Raw genomic sequence first — 18,416 nt, forward strand, 5'->3', positions numbered from 1 at the left:
ACTCTGCCAACTCGGCCACATCCTGGCCCCTGGTGTTTTGGTTTTAATGTGTCCCTGAAACATATTTGAAAATTATGCAAAAATAATGCAAACAGACCACAGTGGCTTTTCCTTCTCTTGGGTAGGCTCTGGTGTTTGAGTAATGCTCACTCAGTGGAAATGTCAGGCACACAGTCTTCCATGAAGGAGGTGCCTTTCAGTTCAGGAGGGGTTTTGACAAGTTGGAGGAAGAATGTGACATGTAGCTTGGAAACTGTGAGGCATCCTTGAGTACAGTGCTTCTGGAACATGGGCTAGGGCAAGCCTTTCTGCACGAGAGCAGGGCTGTGATTGAGGAGACTGTGTGGGCCTGTGCAGACTTGAAATGCCAAGAGGAGGAACGTATCAGCCATATGCGTGGATGGGGCTCCTACAAGGCTGAGTGCCAGGCACAGACACCCCCAGAGTGGCCCCAATGTTCACAGTGCCTCCTTTCTATTTCTAGTGTCATAGTCCTCAATCAACCACACAGCCAGTCCAGAGGATGCCAGGACTCAGTGTGATGCCTGGCAGACCCGGTGAGGTCCTAAGCATCATAGCAGGGTTGTTCCTGGTGGAGACCTTGTCCTGTCCTATTTGGGTCCCTATACCTGCCTGAGAGTGATCATGACACTTATCTTCCAGAAGCCAAATAAATGTTCCATCCGAGGAGGGGAACAAAAAGGAAAATTGCTTGACCTGGTGACAAGAATATCACATACAATCAAGTGCAGTAGTTGGAGACAGAAAAATAAGCCAAGCACCGCAGAAAACAGGGAGGCAGTATCCAAGATGGCAGCTACCAATATGCCAGAATCAGTGAGTACTGAGCCATCTCACTTCCATTTTTTCACTTCTAAAGCTAAGTGTTTTGTTATCAAATAAACCATTTTTTTTCAGATTTACAATAGTCTAGTATTATTTCTGGCTTTGGTGAAAACAGACATCAAACCAAATTTAAGAATTTGTTGCTTATTAAAAGATATTCTTTGCCATTTTGATCCCTCGTGTTTCTATCCCACCCTAACCCTAGCCCTAACCCTAACACTAACAAGGATGGTCGAATTGGGGGCAGAGGGGGAGAGCAATGGAAGAGATATCTTGATAGAGGGGGAAATTATGGGGTTAGGGAGAAACTGGTGCCAGGGAAACTCCCAGGAACTCACAGGATGACCTCAGTGAAGAGTCCTAGCGATAGTGGAGAGGACACCTGAACGGGCTTCGCGTGCAATCAGATTGGTGACTGCCATAATTGTCATCATAAAGTCTTCATCCAGTAACTGAGAGTGAGAAGGGATTATATGAGCAAAGGTGGTCAAGATCACCATGGGGGAGGGGTAAATTCACAGAGACAACTGACCCAAGCTTGTGGGAGCTCATGTACTCTGGATGGACAGCTAGGGAGTCGTCATGGGACCGACATAAGCCCTCTGCATCTGGGTAACAGTTGTGTAGCTTGGTCTTTGGTAGAGCCCCTAGCAGTGGGACCACATCACTGATGCATCATCTGGCCCTTTGGAACCTGTTTCCTTTGGTGGGATGCCAGGGAAGGATAGATATGCCGTGCTTTGTTGACTCCCATGGGAGGCCTTACCCTTTCTGAATGGAGATGGAGGAGGAGTGGGTAGAGGAGTAGAAGAGAGGTGCGGGGAGGGAGAGAGAACTGGTGGGTATGTAAAAGTAATTAATAAATTAACTTTTTAGTCGGGATTCTCTCTGGTTGGTGGGTGTGAGTTGCAACAGTCTTAAGATGCCAAGTCTCTGTGTGGCATGGCCAGGTTTGCTAACTGGGGCAAGCAGCCCTTGACCATGATTGCCTTACACTTAACTCAAAGGCTCTCGTTTCTTCCCATTGTCTAACCACTCCAACAGAGCTCCACTCAAATGATAAAAATACTGAACTTGACATATTTATAGCCAGGGGGCAGATTTTAAAGATGATTCACTGAACTGGCACGCTCGGCTTCCTGGGTTTGGGTAACAGAGTGGGTTCTGCTCTGTCTAAAGGGGGGGGCGTCTTCAATAGCAGGCTGCCTGGTGCCTGGAGAGCTCATAGAGTTCCAAGGAGAAATTCTGCCCTATCTGATCACAAAGTGGGAGATAGAGAAATCGCAGAGAAAGTTGCTAAACTTAAGGGTAGATTTGGAGAAGGGATTTACAGCTTTGCTTGACAGTAGCATTATCACCTTTGAACCCCAAAGTTCCCATTTTAGGGACCTCTCCTTCAGTCTCCAAATCCATAGGCTATACTGTAGGAGGTCCTTCTGTCTATGTGTTGCTTTCATTGGTTAATAAAGAAACTGCTATGGGCCTGTTGATAGGACAGAACTTAGGTAGGCAGGGAAAACTAAATGGCATGCTGGGAGAAAGGAGGCAGAGTCAAAGGGAGATGCATGGATCTGCCAGAGAAAGATGCTGGGAATTTTACCAGGTAAGCCACTGCCATGTGGCGATATACAGATTAATAGAAATGGGTTAAATTAATATAAGAGTTAGCCAATAAGAATCTAGACCTAATGGGCCAAGCAGTGATTTAATTAATAAAGTTTCTGTGTGGTTATTTTGGGGCTAAGCTAGCCAGGTGGCTGGGATGAACAAGCAGTCCCTCCTTGCAACACTGCACAAAGCTGTGTATTAACAGCTATGTTTGTAGTCAGGCATTTCATAATCCAGCTATGCCTCCTTCAATTCCTAGTAATTCTTTTCCTTTCACATGACCCTCCCCCACTAATAAAGTCACCCACAGACTCAGCCCCTAGAGAGAAAAGAAGACAGAAGCCAGTCATTGGTTAGTCACAAGTCTCAGAAGTCCAAGTTCTTCCACAGATGTTCTGGCTGAAGTGTGTGAACTCTGGAGTTCTCTTGGGACTGAGTGTGTGATAGGAGCTTAGCGTGAAGCAGAAAGTGAGATTTCCAGAATTCACACATCCCAAAGAGGACGGCTCTTCGACTATCATGCTGTGCAGTTTCTGGGCTTCAGAAGCATCGATGCTGGAAATATTATGGGCACCCTTGTTCTGAAACAGGCTTCTGAGGTAGTGCATGGCCCCACAAGACAAGTGTTAGCACCAGTGCACAATCAGTTTACAGGCGATTTGAGAAGAGACTAAATGCTTTTGCAGTCAGACTTTACCCTTCATTCCTGGTGAGGATTCTAAGTTGAACAAACTATGCACAACATTTGGTTCCAAACATTATTAGCAGAGTTCATAACACAGAATATCTTACAAGAGTTATCACATAGCGGGGCAGAGTAGAGAAGGGAGCATAGGGAGGGATATTCTTAGACTATTCATTTCAAAAGTTTATATAGAAACCCTTTACCTTAGAAACTTCCTAAAAATACATATCTATGCATATACAAAAAGAGTTTAAATGGAGTTACTCTGTATTGGGACAACAATAATCATACTGGACATTACAAGCTAGCATAAAGCCTAGTGCCAAGCATGGGCTGCCCTTTCTGCAGTTGTTAACCAGTGAGTACCTGTAACCCTCACCAGTTCTCTTGGTTACCCTCCAGAACTTGACAGTAAGAGCTTATTGCTCAAGACCCCACATATTTGAGTCATAGAACATGGAGACAACAAGCTGGGACTGGCGCAGAAGCCTCATTCCTTCTGACTGGCTTTCATCATGCTGATATTGTGAACGCTACAGGATGGGAAAGATAATTGTGACTCTCACCAGCTGTGAACCCTGTGTGCTACAATAACAACCAGCTTGGCAAGAGAGGCTCCTATGCAATTGTGGCACAAACATCATTGGGGTAACCAATCACTTTCCCATTGGATTTAAGTCTGATCCACAAGATGAAAAATTATACCTGGAACTGGGTCCATGAACCTATGGCTAGAAAGTCCACAGACTCTAAGGGAGAAATTACTACTATTAAAATCTGCTAAAGGGACATAATATTAAACTGAATTCCAATGACTTCTCATTATATCCAGAGATTACTGTGTCTATCGACCATCATCAGAGAAGTTTTTATTTGTAGTCGATGGTGATCAACACAGAGAGAAACTGGTCAAGGTATAGAGAATGAGAGACTTTCAGAGTACTCAATCCTAAATGAAAAATCCATATGCTACTCCAAGGCGCAGGGACCATTGTGGAAGAAGGGACCGAAAGATGCTAAGAGTGGAAGCTGGTGGGTGGCTACAAGGAAACAGTCTATTCTGCCTCCCCTTATCAACACTTTGACATCATGCAAGCAAGGTAACTTTTGCCTGTAGCACCAACTGGATAGAGAGTAGGTTTGCATCCAGCCTAGAAGGGTCCTCTCTGTGTCTTTCTCTGTCTCTGTCTCTCTTACCCCGTACAGGGTAGAGGGGGACTGGCAAATGAACAAGGCCTTATCAACTTATAGAAAACTCAAGTCGGGTTTCATTTTCTATATACAGGGAGGTGAGAATGGGCAGTGTTTCAGGCTAGATGTGGGTTCTCAACTCACTTCATATTTGAATGAACATGCTAGACAATCCATTGATTCGAGGCAAGTTCATTGAATTTTACCAATAATACATTCTATTTTTATTAGCTATATATTCTCAAGATTACTACCCTCTTGATGGGACAGTATTTTCCATTGCTGATGATTGGCTTCCCTCTATTAATTAAATTAAACATGCAATTACCATTGGTACAGTCTAAGAGTCTTATAAGTACATTTGAGAGATATTTTGGGAGCCAGAAATTGCCACACACCATTCAATAATAAGCAAAGAAAACTTCATGCCAATATCCCCCATGCCTACATACGTAAAAAAACAAAACAAAACAAAAACCCTAAGCTCATTTTTTTCCATCAACATATAAAATATAAATATGCCATCTGGAGTTAATACTAAACACAGACTAGTTAAAGATTCAAAGTTCAATTGATATACCTGACCAGATTAACAAAATATAGGATACAAAATGTATCATGTAGACATATGGTACTGGAGAAAAATAAGCTATAATAAATAATAATATCTATAATAAATCTCTTAGCAAACTCAGGACTTGACCAGGATCTTTTAATCTGTTAGAGGATGTTTACACAAATCTCTGACTAGCATCGTGATTAACAGGAAGACTAGAGCTCTATTCTTGCTAAGTGAGGCTGTTTATTCACCAGGTTCCTATTCCACATGATCCTGAAATCTCTCACCAGTACCACAGGGTAAGTGAAAACATGGCAGCTGCACCCTGGGAAAGAAGAGACAGAAATGTCACTGTGAAGTGACATGTTCTATACTAAAAATAACCAAAATCGGTTCCCAAAAGAAGCTCCCAGGAATTAAGAAATAGAGAAGGTCATTAGAGCCATGCCAACCAGTGTATAAAGATCAAGCCAGCACATTTGCGTGTTAGCAATGGTCATCGCAGGTGGAAGCTTTAGGAAGCCATTTACAATAGCTCTGAAAGGCCGCATGTTCGGGTGTGAATCTAACAAGTTAAATGTGCAGAATTTGTAGGAGGGAACCATAAAATGCCGATGACAGAAGAGCGAACCGTGCGAAGGGGAAGGCTTGACATTGTTAAGATGTCATTTCTCCCTAGACTCATGTGAGTCAACTAACTCTTACACCCCATGGGGTATGTGTAAATAACATAAGTCGATTTGGAAACTTACATGTGGAACGGCTGTGGCGACAGCTCAGTGGTCAAAGGATTTACAACACAAGCATGAGAGAGAATGAGAGTTCAGATCCCAAAGCCACTCAACACCAGGAGGGCCTAGCAGCTGCCTGTAACCCCAGCCTCCTATGATGGAGTTGGAATCCCCAGAGCAAGTTGGCTAGCAAGACTAGCCATATCAGCAAGTTCTGGGTTTGATTGAGAGATGCTGCCTCAGTGCATGAGGCAGAAGGGCAACAGAGGATGACTCCCAACATCAGCAATGGTGTCCACTCATATATATGCAAAACATGCGTGCACACGCATGCACTACACACATGTAAACACATACATAAAGAGGAAATATGCCGTAAGACTTATTTGGAATGACAAATAACTTGGAAACTAGTTTTGAAAAGAATAGAGGACTCACAATATATGACCCCATAACTAACTCTAAAGCTTAATTAGGCAAGAGAATATGGTATTATAGGAATTATGCACAGAGATAATAGGACACAGTAGCCTAGGAATAACTCTCAAAAGGATGGCAAGTGAATGTTTACTGCAAAGGAAATTCTGTGGATGAATGTGTGTGTGTGTATGTGTGTGTGTGTGTGTGAGAGAGAGAGAGAGGGAGGGAGGGAGGGAGGGAGAGAGAGAGAGAGAGAGAGAGAGAGAGAGAGAGCATAAATTTTTATCAATAGTTTATCTGTACTGAAAAAAATAGCTCAAAGTAGTTCATGGACCTAAATGTAAAATATAAAATTTAAATTACATGTAGTGGTATTTCAATTGTGTTATAATAAATAAAGCTTTCCCGAAGAGCTGAGAGTAAGACAGGCCCACTGATCAGCCTTGCAGAGCCACACTACTTAGGCAGAGAAACCAGGCAGTGCATGCTTTAATCATGGTGGTGCACACCTTTATTCCCGGAACTAGAGAGGATTCTAAAACAGGAGGAAACAGCTCTCAACCACAGCCTCTCATTTCCTATAGACCGCCTCACTCGTGCTAAACATAGACAAGAATTATGGGTTAATTCAAGTTGTAAGAGATAGTTAATAATAAGCCTGAGCTAATAGGCCAAACAGTTTATAATTAAAATAAGCCTCTGTGTTGTTTCTTTGGGACTGAATGGCTATGGGACCAGGCCAGGCAGGACAGAATCTTCAGTCTACAATTACAAGTATTCTATGAACACCAATAAAAACTTTTATAACTTTGCATTGGGAAAACAATTTGAATAATACACTAATGACATGACCCACAAAGAGATAAAATAATATCAACTGTACTTCACCAAAATGATAATTTTTCTATGATAGATGGTTAAGAGCATAGGGCAACCAATAACAACTATCTGTGCATCATTGATCTAGAGGGGTTATTTACATTCTTAACATTATAAGCACTTTCAAAACCACCAACAAAGACTTGACAGATGTCCAGGTATTTTTTGAATAGGTAAATATTTAAATAGGCATTTCCAGAAAAAAAGATTTTTAGACAAATGAGTATACAAGACAATGAGTCATGTCCTTGTCATTGCTTGTTTTGGGAGGCAGGGGTATTTTATCCCCTAGCTATTCTGACATGAGTGGTGTTTTTCAGTGGCTGAGTAATGCACACATATACACACATGCATACACACAAACACATACATACACACACATATACACACACATACATGCATACACAGACACATATACACGTATACACATACACACACATGCTGTGGGACAATGGTCTGTACCCTGTCACTTGTATTTTAAATAAACACTGATTGGTCAGTAGCCAGGCAGGAAGTATATGCAGAGCAACAAGGCAGGAGGTAACGGTGGGGCAGCGAGAATTCTGAAAAGAGGAAAGTTTCAGACCACAGGCATCATACACACAGAGAGAAAGCCAGACACAGAGCAAGCAAGGTGTGACTGCCTTGCCGGAAAAGGTACCAAGCCACGTGGCTAACACAGACAAGTATTATGGGCCAATGTAAATTATAAGAGTTAATAAGAAGCCTGAGCTAATGGGCCAATCAGTTTATAAGTAATGTAGACCTCTGTGTGATTTCTTTGGGACAGAAAGACTGCAGGATCAGATGGGACAGAAACTTCAGTCAACACACACATACATACACACAGATACATACACACATACACAGATATACACATACATATACATATATACACACATACACACATGCCTGTGGCATAGACAGTGTGACTGACACAAAATCAACACGTGACTTTTCATAATCACCAGCTGTTAGCCTGCATGAGATATTCAGTCCCAAGGTCTTACCGTTTTCTATTTTTCCCTTGTGCCTATAAACTACAGTTCCCTCAGCCTATGCAAGGAAGACAAGCAGTTGCTAGGCTGTAATTATCAGAAAGTCTATGCTATGAGCCTCCAAATCTATGCCTGTCAGAGACAGCTGATGGGCCTCTGAGGCGCGGTGGGGCAGAGCGCCAGCTGTTGTTGTCACTGCCCACTTTAAGAGAGTCACAGAAGTGTGCTTGCTCCATAGTTGTCCCACTCCATGTCCTAGCACCCTCGAGAAACACAGCCGAGAACACATCCAGGGCCTCATTGCAAGAATTCCTTCCCTGGTGAGTAGCACGGAATGTCTACCCTCTTCTCTGTACAGACAGCAAATGGCAATACAACACTACCCAAGTCTGACCTCAGGAACCAATCATTAACTGATTTATAGATCACAGAAGAGGGGTTGCCTAAAGGAGCATGGATGACCCCGAAGCAGCTGCACTGGATGGAAAGCCTTCACCTAACATGGATGATGGCTTGCCCATAGCTGTATCGATGAGGCCTCAACCTTCCCCAGCCTAATAGAGATTCCAGTGCCTCCCGTGAACTCACCTGTAATGGGAAGGACTGCATACAAATGGCTGGGAGGAGAAATGGAATCTCAAGTGAGGGTCCAGTGACACTCCCTATTGTCTCATAGGAAACCTGATATTCATGGTTCTTGTGAGCAGTCACTAATGACAGCAGCTGTTTCGCTCGGAGGACAGCAACCACAGCAGGAATTATAAAACAAGAAATGAAAAAAAAAAATGGGCTGTAGCGCTACCTTTTTTTTTTTTTTTTTTTGAGACAGGGTTTCTCCGTAGCTTTTTGGTTCCTGTCCTAGAACTAGCTCTTGTAGACCAGGCTGGCCTCGAACTCACAGAGATCTGCCCTGCCTCTGCCTCCCGAGTGCTGGGATTAAAGGCGTGCGCCACCACCGCCCCACCTGTAGTGCTATCATGTTTGTACAAATAAAGCTTGCCTGGAGATCAGAGGGGGAAGCTAGCCGATAGCCAACCATAGAGGTCTGGAGGAGGTCTGTACACACAGACAGGAAGTGATAAGGTGGGAGGAAACAGGAACTCAGTCTCTTTGTGACCCGGAAGTGGAGAGGTAAGGCAGTTGTGGTTTTGCTCCTTTGTCTCTCTGCTCTCTCAGCATTTTCCCCAATATCTGACTCCTGGTTTTTATTAGTAAGACCTATTAATAAAGTTCTACAGGACACTCTCCGCCTTCTCATGTAAAGAGGGCCAAGAACTTAGACATTTCGACAATTTCTGCACAGTTCCCTTGAGCTGAAGCCACTTCCACCGTACTGTGTTCATGCATAAAGGGGTGTGTCCTCTGCGGACGGTGTTACACAAAGTTAGTGTTAGTCAGCAATCAAGAGTAAGACTGCTATTGGCGTGTGAGAGCAGGAGATAAATCAAATGCTTCTGGGTAAAACCCAGAGACGATCACAAAGCATTCAATGAAACCCACAGTGCGCTGCGTTTCACTGCTTCCTACCCAGCCATCCGCCTCAGCAAGTTTGATTCACGTCAGTGTTTGTATACCCATGCAAAAGGTGAAGTGAAGCCTCCCCTGCCACCACAGGGATACGAAAAAAACAAGCTCATGAGTGTGGAGATTTGTGGGGAAAAAAATGATACTGCACAGATGTGAGATCATTTTTTTTAATGCCAGTGATTTTTGCCAATTGAAATTTCTAACCACTGGATTATTTCCTATCCGGGATGTGGGAGCCTAAGCAACAGTGTGCAAGAACCCTGGTTCTGCCCAAGTGCTTTGCACGTGTGCTTGGAACAGTAGACACGATAAATTAAATCATCAAAATGCGTTACCCACAGAATTCTTTTTGCTTTTTGCAAGCCCTGTGGAAAGATGCCATGGGAGACATTTTTAGTCCTTGAGTTTACAGAAGGTCATTTCTGCTGCAGCTGTCTATACCACCAGCTACAACGGGCTTGTTTTCTTTCTCTCTCTCTCTCTCTCTCTCTCTCTCTCTCTCTCTCTCTCTCTCTCTCCCTTCCTTCCTTCCTTCCTTCCTTCTTTCTTTCTTTCTTTTTTTTTCTTTCTTTTTTCCAATACAGAGTTTCTCTGTGTAGCTGTGGCTGTCCTGAAACTCACTCTGTAGACCAGGCTGTCCTCAAGCTCACAGAGATCCACCTGCCTCTGCCTCCCTGAGTGCTGGGATTAAAGGCGTGCCACCACCACCCGGCTACAGCAGGTTTTCTAAGATGAATAGACAGGCTATATGCAAACATTGAATGGGAAATTAATAACAACAGTTAGCTGAGTGCATGGTTTAAGAGCATCAAGGACCACAAGCAAACAGGTTTGACCCTTGCCTGGAAAGCAACTGAAAACCCTTCATTTGTTGTTTTTAACTCACACAACCCAATGGACTTATTCATTCTGTATTGTTTTGCTTGTTTTTTGAGGCAAGATATCACTCTGTGGTCTGGGATGTTTAGGAACTGAAGATGAGTTCCCTACCTCCATCTCTCAAAAGCAAGAATGACAGGCTCGAACCATCACACTGCCTGATGCTCATTCTTTTATATTCTTTAAGGTTTGCTTAACATTTTGTGTGTGTGTGTCTTAGCTGAGCAGTACTCAGAGAACAGATTTTTTTCGTCAGCTTGCACCAATGGCTTGTGTTTAGTTCAACCAAAACATTGGAGGGGGGGAGGATAAATAACCCCAAATGTCAGGTTATCAGAACTCAAGAGTTAAAGGTCCCTGAAGCTCATATAATTCAACCATCCTATCACACACTTACTTTGTGTCAGACAACCAACATAACAATCTAATTCAACCTTTACAAGGATAAGAAGGGATATTATCCTGTTTTATATAGAAGAAGCTAGAAATGGCATTTAGGCAACTTTTCCAAAAATTTAAAAATGTTAGGTCTGGAATTCTAACACATAGCTGTCTGACTCAAAATGCCTGAGCCCCTGCCGCCCACAGCGGCTGACACTCCTCCTTCCCCATCCAACAGACACGGCGCAACCCTGCCTATGGCTTCTCTGGTGCCCTGTTGCTGACTAGAAAAATCAAAGCATGCTGCAGGAACACCAGGCTCTCATCTGCTACCCATAAGCCCCTCCTGCCACTGAGCTGCTGCAGGGTTATACCTACTTCCTCCAGTGGAAGACATTCCCAGCTCTATTGCTGTTGTGTATTGTGTGGATGAGATTGGCTCTCCCTGAACTGCCGAGCCTGCCTTTGAACTCGTGTTCCTGACTCCCATGTGGAATCCTCCAGACCCACAGTCACCGCACCACCCCCTCTCTCGCTTTCCTTTCCTGTTCGGCCTAAGGCTCTTCTTCTCCTCACAGGCGGGGACCAGTGTGTGAACTCCCAACTGTTGCATCATTTCTTGATTGAGATCCCAGAAGTATGGATAACAATTCCAGATGATTCCAGCCTGAAAAAGTACTGACCCCTAAAAGAGCTGCCGAGCTACTGCTAGGGACAGTCTAGTCCGAATTTCTAGTTAGAATTTCTACCAGTAATGGTACCTGTGAAAGTTGCCAATGGGATAATTTAAGCTTAGCCATTTTTATAGATGATGCTATACATGCTATGATTCAAGCTCACCCTGAAGCTACATGTAATTATCCCAGAGTATCTTACCTTACTGATCATTGTTGCTTAGTTACAATGGTTTACCAGTTCCTACCCCAAAAATCCCACCACCACATCTAACATGCACAGCTTTCGTCTTCCCTACTTGTGGTAGAGAAGGGCAGGTTCACCTTAACACACATCTCCACCAAGTATGCCAAAGCGGAAACCCGATTGCCAGAATGGTGCTGCTGGGCAGTGTCACGGATGAGTTTGCGGCTCTCCTGTGCTAGATGGCTTTTCTTGTCACTCTGGACTCCAAGGACCCTTTCATCCATTCACGGCTCACACCTACAAGACCATCAGTCCAATGGAGGACATGGCCAGCATCTCAGCCTGTCTGTTCACCTGCCACAAAGGGAGGTCCTAACAGGCTAACTTATCCAGCGTTCCAGCATACAGCCTGACATCAGGAGCTTATATACTGACTGGAAACAAGTTAGGCTCAGCTATGCTACAGGCTAGCTGTTCCCGGGTGGTACCCTTCCAAAGAAACAATAAGTCATAAGAAGAGTAACCAAAGTGGAAGGGAATTTAAAATTTGACTTTTAAAGAAACCCCTTACTGGAAAAGGCAATGTAATATAATTCCATTATCAAATAATTCTTTGGTACATACAACTCAATCACACTCATGAATTAATTTACAGAGTGAACTGAGGTTTATCTTCTGATGAACTCAGCAGCAGACTTTATGCAACATTCAAAACTATCGACTAAGTCTAAACCTAGTATGGAATAGACTCTAAGCATGGAACTTGCCGGAGTCAATATCTGTACAGCAGCAGTTAGGCTTTCGTAGCTTGGTTCGCATTTGTAAGAGCATGTCAACACACTTAGACACGAGACATCTTAGTCTCCAGGTGACTTATTGAACACTATAGACATAAACTTTGGAAACAGTAAAGGTGTCAGTTCCAAAGAAGTCTATTCTGTGCAGGGACACCTTCTCCTTGCCCATTCACAGATTCTACACATCTTTTCCAGCAGGAAGATAAGATAGATAAATAAAATTCACCCAGGAAATAGTTCAGAGTCTCTCTAAATCCTGATAGCATTGCATGAATCCCTAGACATTCATGTTTTGATTACAGGATGAGCCACGTGAAACCAAAGTAACAGAATTTAAAACTATCTGCACACAAATTTAGTGTAACTTACTGACAGACGCTGGTGGATTCTGCATTGCCAGAATCACACACGTCACAGTAAAGCATGGTGTGCCTGCCATCCAAGGAACTCTAGAACCTGCAGCTTCTTCCAGCCTTGCAGGATCAGGGAAGGCATGTCAGCAAGGAGCCTTCTGCTGGAGGCACCCAGAGAGTTTAATTATAGACCAGTCTGCAGATGAAGACCCTGCATCCCACCCTTGCTCAGAGGTCTGCTCGGCAAACAAGACGCTCGATCACAGCAAAGATACTTACGGTAGAAGTTCCTTTTCACGCGTGGGTTCATCATTTGGGGATGTTTTCATCAGGAGTTATCATGCTTTTGATCTTTAACGCCGTTCTTCCTCCAAGGATTCTGGTCCGTAATGTCCAAAACAGAGTCACTTGAACTAACGAGCCATCGTCCCATACTGTTTCTTTTGTGTGTGTGAATGTCACCCTGTAGATCGATTTCCTGTCCAAAAACACTCAAATTGAACAAGCGCTGCTCTGTGCAAGTGAAGTGTGCTCCTCGGGTCCTCTGTTTTTGCAGTTTAGTTCAGGAAGAAAACCCTGATTAAATGAGGAATCATATCCCAGTTGTTCCAGGGAACCTAAAAGACAGACGCTCTCTCCTTATGAATGGGCTTATCAAAGTTGCTGGGATCGTTTGTTCTCGCTAGCTTGTGTCTGTTCTACTATTTACCCACAAATCATCCATGTGCCTTGTGCGGCCCCAAGTCCCACCCCATAGCCGCAGAAACACAAGCACAAACTATATTTTCAATTCGGGCTTCGCACACTTTGAAGTCCATAATGCTTTCCATTCCTGAAAGGACAAAGAGATCTACATTGTCAAAGTTTATTTTTACGCTCATGTGCTTGCTAAGTGCAGTGGCAAACAGACGTCCTGTGCCTGGTGTACTATGACTGGAACCTATTAATACAAACAGATGAATCGCTGGCCGGGCTCCATAGAGGCTTTTACTTCTTTATTTTTTTTTTACCTTATCTAAATTGCATCGATTATCTTTTTTTTTTAACGTTAGGAATATCATCAGTTTTATAGCCTGGTTTGTTTTCAGTGGGTTGGGATAGAGAAAAATAAGAACCCAGTTTCAAGGGGTATTTGCTGAGATAAGAAAGCTATTAAAGTTAGAGTCTCCTAGACCAGAGCAGAGGGACGTTCAGAGACCATAAAAGTGACAACAAACTTTAAAAAATATTGGAAGCTGAAATGAGAGTGAGGAGCAAAGGAGACAGTGAAGGAGGGAAAAAGAGCCTTGACTATCGGCAGTAATTCTTAACATATTTTCTTACTGTTGGAAGGCAAACTGCTCTGGTTTGTATAACCCCCTACCGGTCTGCTCAAACCACCAAAATCAGCCGGCTTGTCATCCAATACCGGCCCGAGACTGTGGAAACACGCCGTTGCTCCGTTAAAGCCGTAACAAAACACAGCTGAGCAGGGAGCGTGAGGTGTGGGGTGACCCTGAGGTAACGCGATCCATGTTGTGGAGTTTCCAGCCTAGATCTTAAACATCTGTGTTCAAAACACTTCTATGTGGCCCTGTGCATTAGATGCTGGCGGGAAGTAACCTGATCTTTCCATCAGACAGGGACAATCCATGCTATTGAAATCATGCAAGAGACATATATTCACTTTTGTGCACATATTTTAAAAAGACCCTCCTGTGTGCCCCTGTGTGTGCACCATAGCAGACTCATCCCAGCTGGTTTTGCCAGAGCTAAAGGGGGGCTTTCAGCTAGCCTTGCCTGAACTCTGCTCCTGGGACACCTTTTGCTCAGTGACACTGATCCAAGTGAGATTTGCCTCTGTAGAGAGACCTGCAAAAGGAAATAGAAGAAACAGTCATGCTAACTGGACCAGAGTGCAACCCTTGACCTTTGTTTCATTTATGTGCTCTTAAGCTAAAATCTGAAGGAGGTGACAGCCACTGGTACCCTGAAGAATAAACAGAATCAGATGGCGGCTGTCTCGTAAGCTTTATGGGAAAGAGCTCCTGCATTTCCACGTCGTGGAACACCACAGTTAAGAGGATCCATTCGGTGCTGAAGTGAGGAAGTGAAGTCGCTTTAAATTAGCACCTAAGCATGGGCCAGTCCCCTACTGGCCATGGGCTCGCTTTTTATATTTGCACAAGAGAAGGATGGCATTGTAAAAGAATGCCAGTGAGGACAGGCAGATGCTTCTGGAACAAAAGTCACTCTGGGAATAACAAATGGTTTGTAAAATATGGAACTGAGAGATAAGAGCTGTATTGGTCTAGATATATGATAGATAGATAGATAGATAGATAGATAGATAGATAGATAGATAGATAGATAGATAGATGGAGAGAGAGTGAGAGAGACAGAGAGGAAGGGATTTGATAAGACTTGGTCCATCCAGTCCAACAATAGCTGTCTGCCTATCAGTGGAAAGTTCACGTATCCACTAGTTTGTTCAGTCCACGAGGCTGGGTGTGTTATCTCCTCTTCAGTGTATACTGGAATTCCAGAGAAACAGGCTCTAATGCCAGTGAAGGAATGAACTTGCCACTGAGAGCAAGAGCAAGCAGGCAAGGAGCAAAAGCGTACTTCTTCCATGTCCTTTATATTATATAGGCTCCCAGCAAAAGACGTTGTCCAGATTTAAGGTGCATCTTCTCATCTCCAAAGATCTGGGTTAAAGGTGGGTCTTCCCAGTTCAAATTAGTTAATTAAGAAAAATTCCTCACAGATGTCCCAAGCCGCTTGGGTTTTAAAGATGTAACCGAGTTGACGACCAAGAATAATCATCAAAAAGATGACTCTAATAATATCGGTGGAAGGTTCCTGTGGTTCAGAAAGGGAAAAATCGTCACAGGGGGTATTGGGAGGCCATCCCTCTCAGCAAGCTTCTATAGTGCCCTCAGTGATGTGCTGAGAACACAGGCAGCTTGTGATAGTTGGAAAATTTAGACTGGTGTCTGAGCTGGGTTGGGTGAGCACTGGAATTTGTCATACAGGAGGTGGAAATACTTCCAGGGTGGTGGGACAGGCATAGCACACCCAACAGTGAGAAGCATCAAATGCTAGGTTGTTTTGGAGAAGGAAAATACACTGACTGCAGTAGGTGAGTGGTCCCCATTCACTTCACTTCCTCAGCCATCTAAAGGGACAAGGCAAGCCCAGTCTACAGCAGCATCTCACACATTGCTAGTACCTAACGGATCTCTGACCAAGACATGACATTGTCCCTCTGCTCCCCAGCAAGGGGTGTATGAGAATGTCCTGCTCCAGCAGTATCCTGTTCTGTCTCCCAGCAAGGAGCCTTGTTCAAAGTACATCCGAACATCAAGAATATCCAAAGTTTATTCACTCCCTTGGTTTCTGCTGTGTTCAAAGCCTCTTGAGTCAGGTGAATGGCATTTGAAAATGCTGGCACAGAAGACAAACCTCAAATGCTCTCTGCTGGTTGGAGCCAAACCCAGACCTTTACAGAGGCGTGAAAACACACAGCCACGTTGGTTTGGCGTTCCTTCCCCAGGCCGCTCTCCTCACTGGTGCTGGCCAGCACCACACAGAAGTCTTGCGACATGAGCCATCTCCATGGAATTTTCAGTTCTGCCAAAAACAAGAGAGATTGGAAATTTCGTGAGACTGGCTATTCTTAGGAGGTTTCCATCCCAGATTCCTAATGCGTGTGGCTCAGATAAGTATCTGCCAAGCCTTGCCAGCATTCTGAGGTCTGCGGATATGCCTTCTTTCCACTCATGGCGCGGCACTGAGACCTCAAAGCAGCAGTAAATGCAAGGGTTGTCGGAAATATTTGCAGCAGCCAGTGCTCAGTCCCCTTGCCTTTGTGGAAATGGGCTTAGACTGTCATTTGTAACACAAACATTGGGCTTGAGTGTCCTCAGAACACATTCAATTTCTAGGTGACACGTATTTATTTTCCTCTAAAATCAAATCAACCTATCCTACAAATGACGCTTCAATTATCTCCTTTATCAACCTATCCTACAAACAATGCTTCAATTATTTCCTTTATCAACCTATACTAACCTAAAAACGACTCTTCAATTATTTTCTTTATTTTTCTCTTCTTCCTTTTATCTTTTTATCCTAGGCAACTTAAAATAGTTTTTAAAAAAATGGGAAAGGGCCTAGGGTTATGGTTCAGGGGATTAGCACAAGCAGGAGGACCTGAGTTCAGATACCCGGCACCGGTGTGGAAAAGCCAGACATAGCCACCTCTATCTGAAAGCCCATTGCCAGTGAGTGACAGGGAGGATGGAGGAAGAAGGAGCACTTGGACTCACTGGTCAGCTCATCTAGCCTAAGACTGTAGGGTCTGAGGTTCAGTGAGAGACACCACCTTGGTGTGGGACAATGGTCTGTATTCTGTCAATTATATTTTAAATATACGCTGATTGGCCAGTAGCCAGGCAGGAAGTATAGGTGGGAAAACCAGACAGGAAGTATATGTGGGTCAATGAGAACAGGAGAATTCTGGGGAGAAGGAAGTTCCTTCTGCAGTCCTGACCCAGACACAGAAGAAGTAAGATGTCACTGTACCATTGAAAAAGGTACCAAGCCACATGGCTAACAGACAAGAATAATGAGCTAAGATAAGTTATAAGAGTTAATAAGAAGCCTGAGCTAATGGGCCAATCAGTTTATAGTTAATGTAGACTCTCTGTGTAATTTCTTTGGGACTTAACAACTGTGGGAACCAGGCAGGACAGAAACTCAGAGAACGGTAGAGCAGGACACCTTCCTTCCTCCCCTGGCTTCTGCATGCACATGGATGGGTGAGCACACCCGCACATGCATGTGCACACATGGGCATATATGCCACACATCCACAGATGTATCGCACCTACACATCTATCCCAAGGCATGTTATGTGTGTAGCAACTCATGATCCTTCTATTTGCCTATCTTCTATAAGAAAAACATATATTTTAAAAAATTTTTACATTTATTTTATGTGTATGAATGTTTGCCTCTATGTGTACCATGTATAGTCCCCTGGAACTGGAATTACAGGTGGTGTGAGCCACCATATTGGTGCTGGGAACTGAGCATGGGTCCTCTGCAGTAGTAAATGTGTTTAACTGCTGAGCCATGTCTCCAACCCTGAAATGGATACCTTAAACACAAGCACAACTCCACTAGAGGGGTAACCAGATCTGTAAACCATTATTGAGGACTGTGTTTTCTTTCCACCTCAGCAGCCTAGACAATGGGCACTTCTTTTATTTTCCCTCAGAGAATATTTTCATTTAAATAGTTCTGATAATTTCACATACGCATATTGTATTTACACCATTTCCACTCCTCCCTCTTCCCCTTCTAACTCCTCCTATTCTGCCCACCTCCCTCTCAAATTCATGAGCTCTTCTCTAACTGTTATTATTTAAAACACACACACACAATTTACTGAGTCCATTTTGTGTTGCTCATATATTTCTGTACTTAGGGATGACTAATTGGAACTGAATAATCTATCTGGAGTTTGTCCCTGGGAAACAGATTCTCCCTCCCTTGGCAACCATTGACTGCCTGTAGTTCTTCACCTAGGTGAAATTTCACACACCCCACACTGGCATGCCAACTTGTGTGGTCATTATGTCAGGCTAGTCTGGATAACCATGCTCTTGAGGTTACATGGCTGCAATTTCCCTAAACGACACTATATAGCAACAGG

The 18,416-nt window shown here is 43.7% G+C and overlaps 1 protein-coding gene across 2 annotated transcripts in view; it reads right to left on the reverse strand.

The window, feature by feature from the left end:
• Positions 1 to 13,396, reverse strand: part of Kcnk2 (potassium two pore domain channel subfamily K member 2) — a 186,363-nt gene extending 172,967 nt beyond the window's left edge. The window contains exon 1 of one of the 2 annotated variants that reach the window (XM_075989437.1): positions 12,995 to 13,396. In XM_075989437.1, the coding sequence (XP_075845552.1) occupies positions 12,995 to 13,028 (34 nt within the window). In that variant the 5' untranslated portion in view covers positions 13,029 to 13,396. The remainder of the gene's footprint in view (positions 1 to 12,994) is intronic. The other variant, XM_075989443.1, reaches the window with a different exon arrangement.
• Positions 13,397 to 18,416: the final 5,020 nt, after the last annotated feature.

The sequence above is a fragment of the Microtus pennsylvanicus genome, chromosome 10 (genome assembly GCF_037038515.1).
Source record: "Microtus pennsylvanicus isolate mMicPen1 chromosome 10, mMicPen1.hap1, whole genome shotgun sequence".
Classification (NCBI taxonomy): domain Eukaryota; kingdom Metazoa; phylum Chordata; class Mammalia; order Rodentia; family Cricetidae; genus Microtus; species Microtus pennsylvanicus.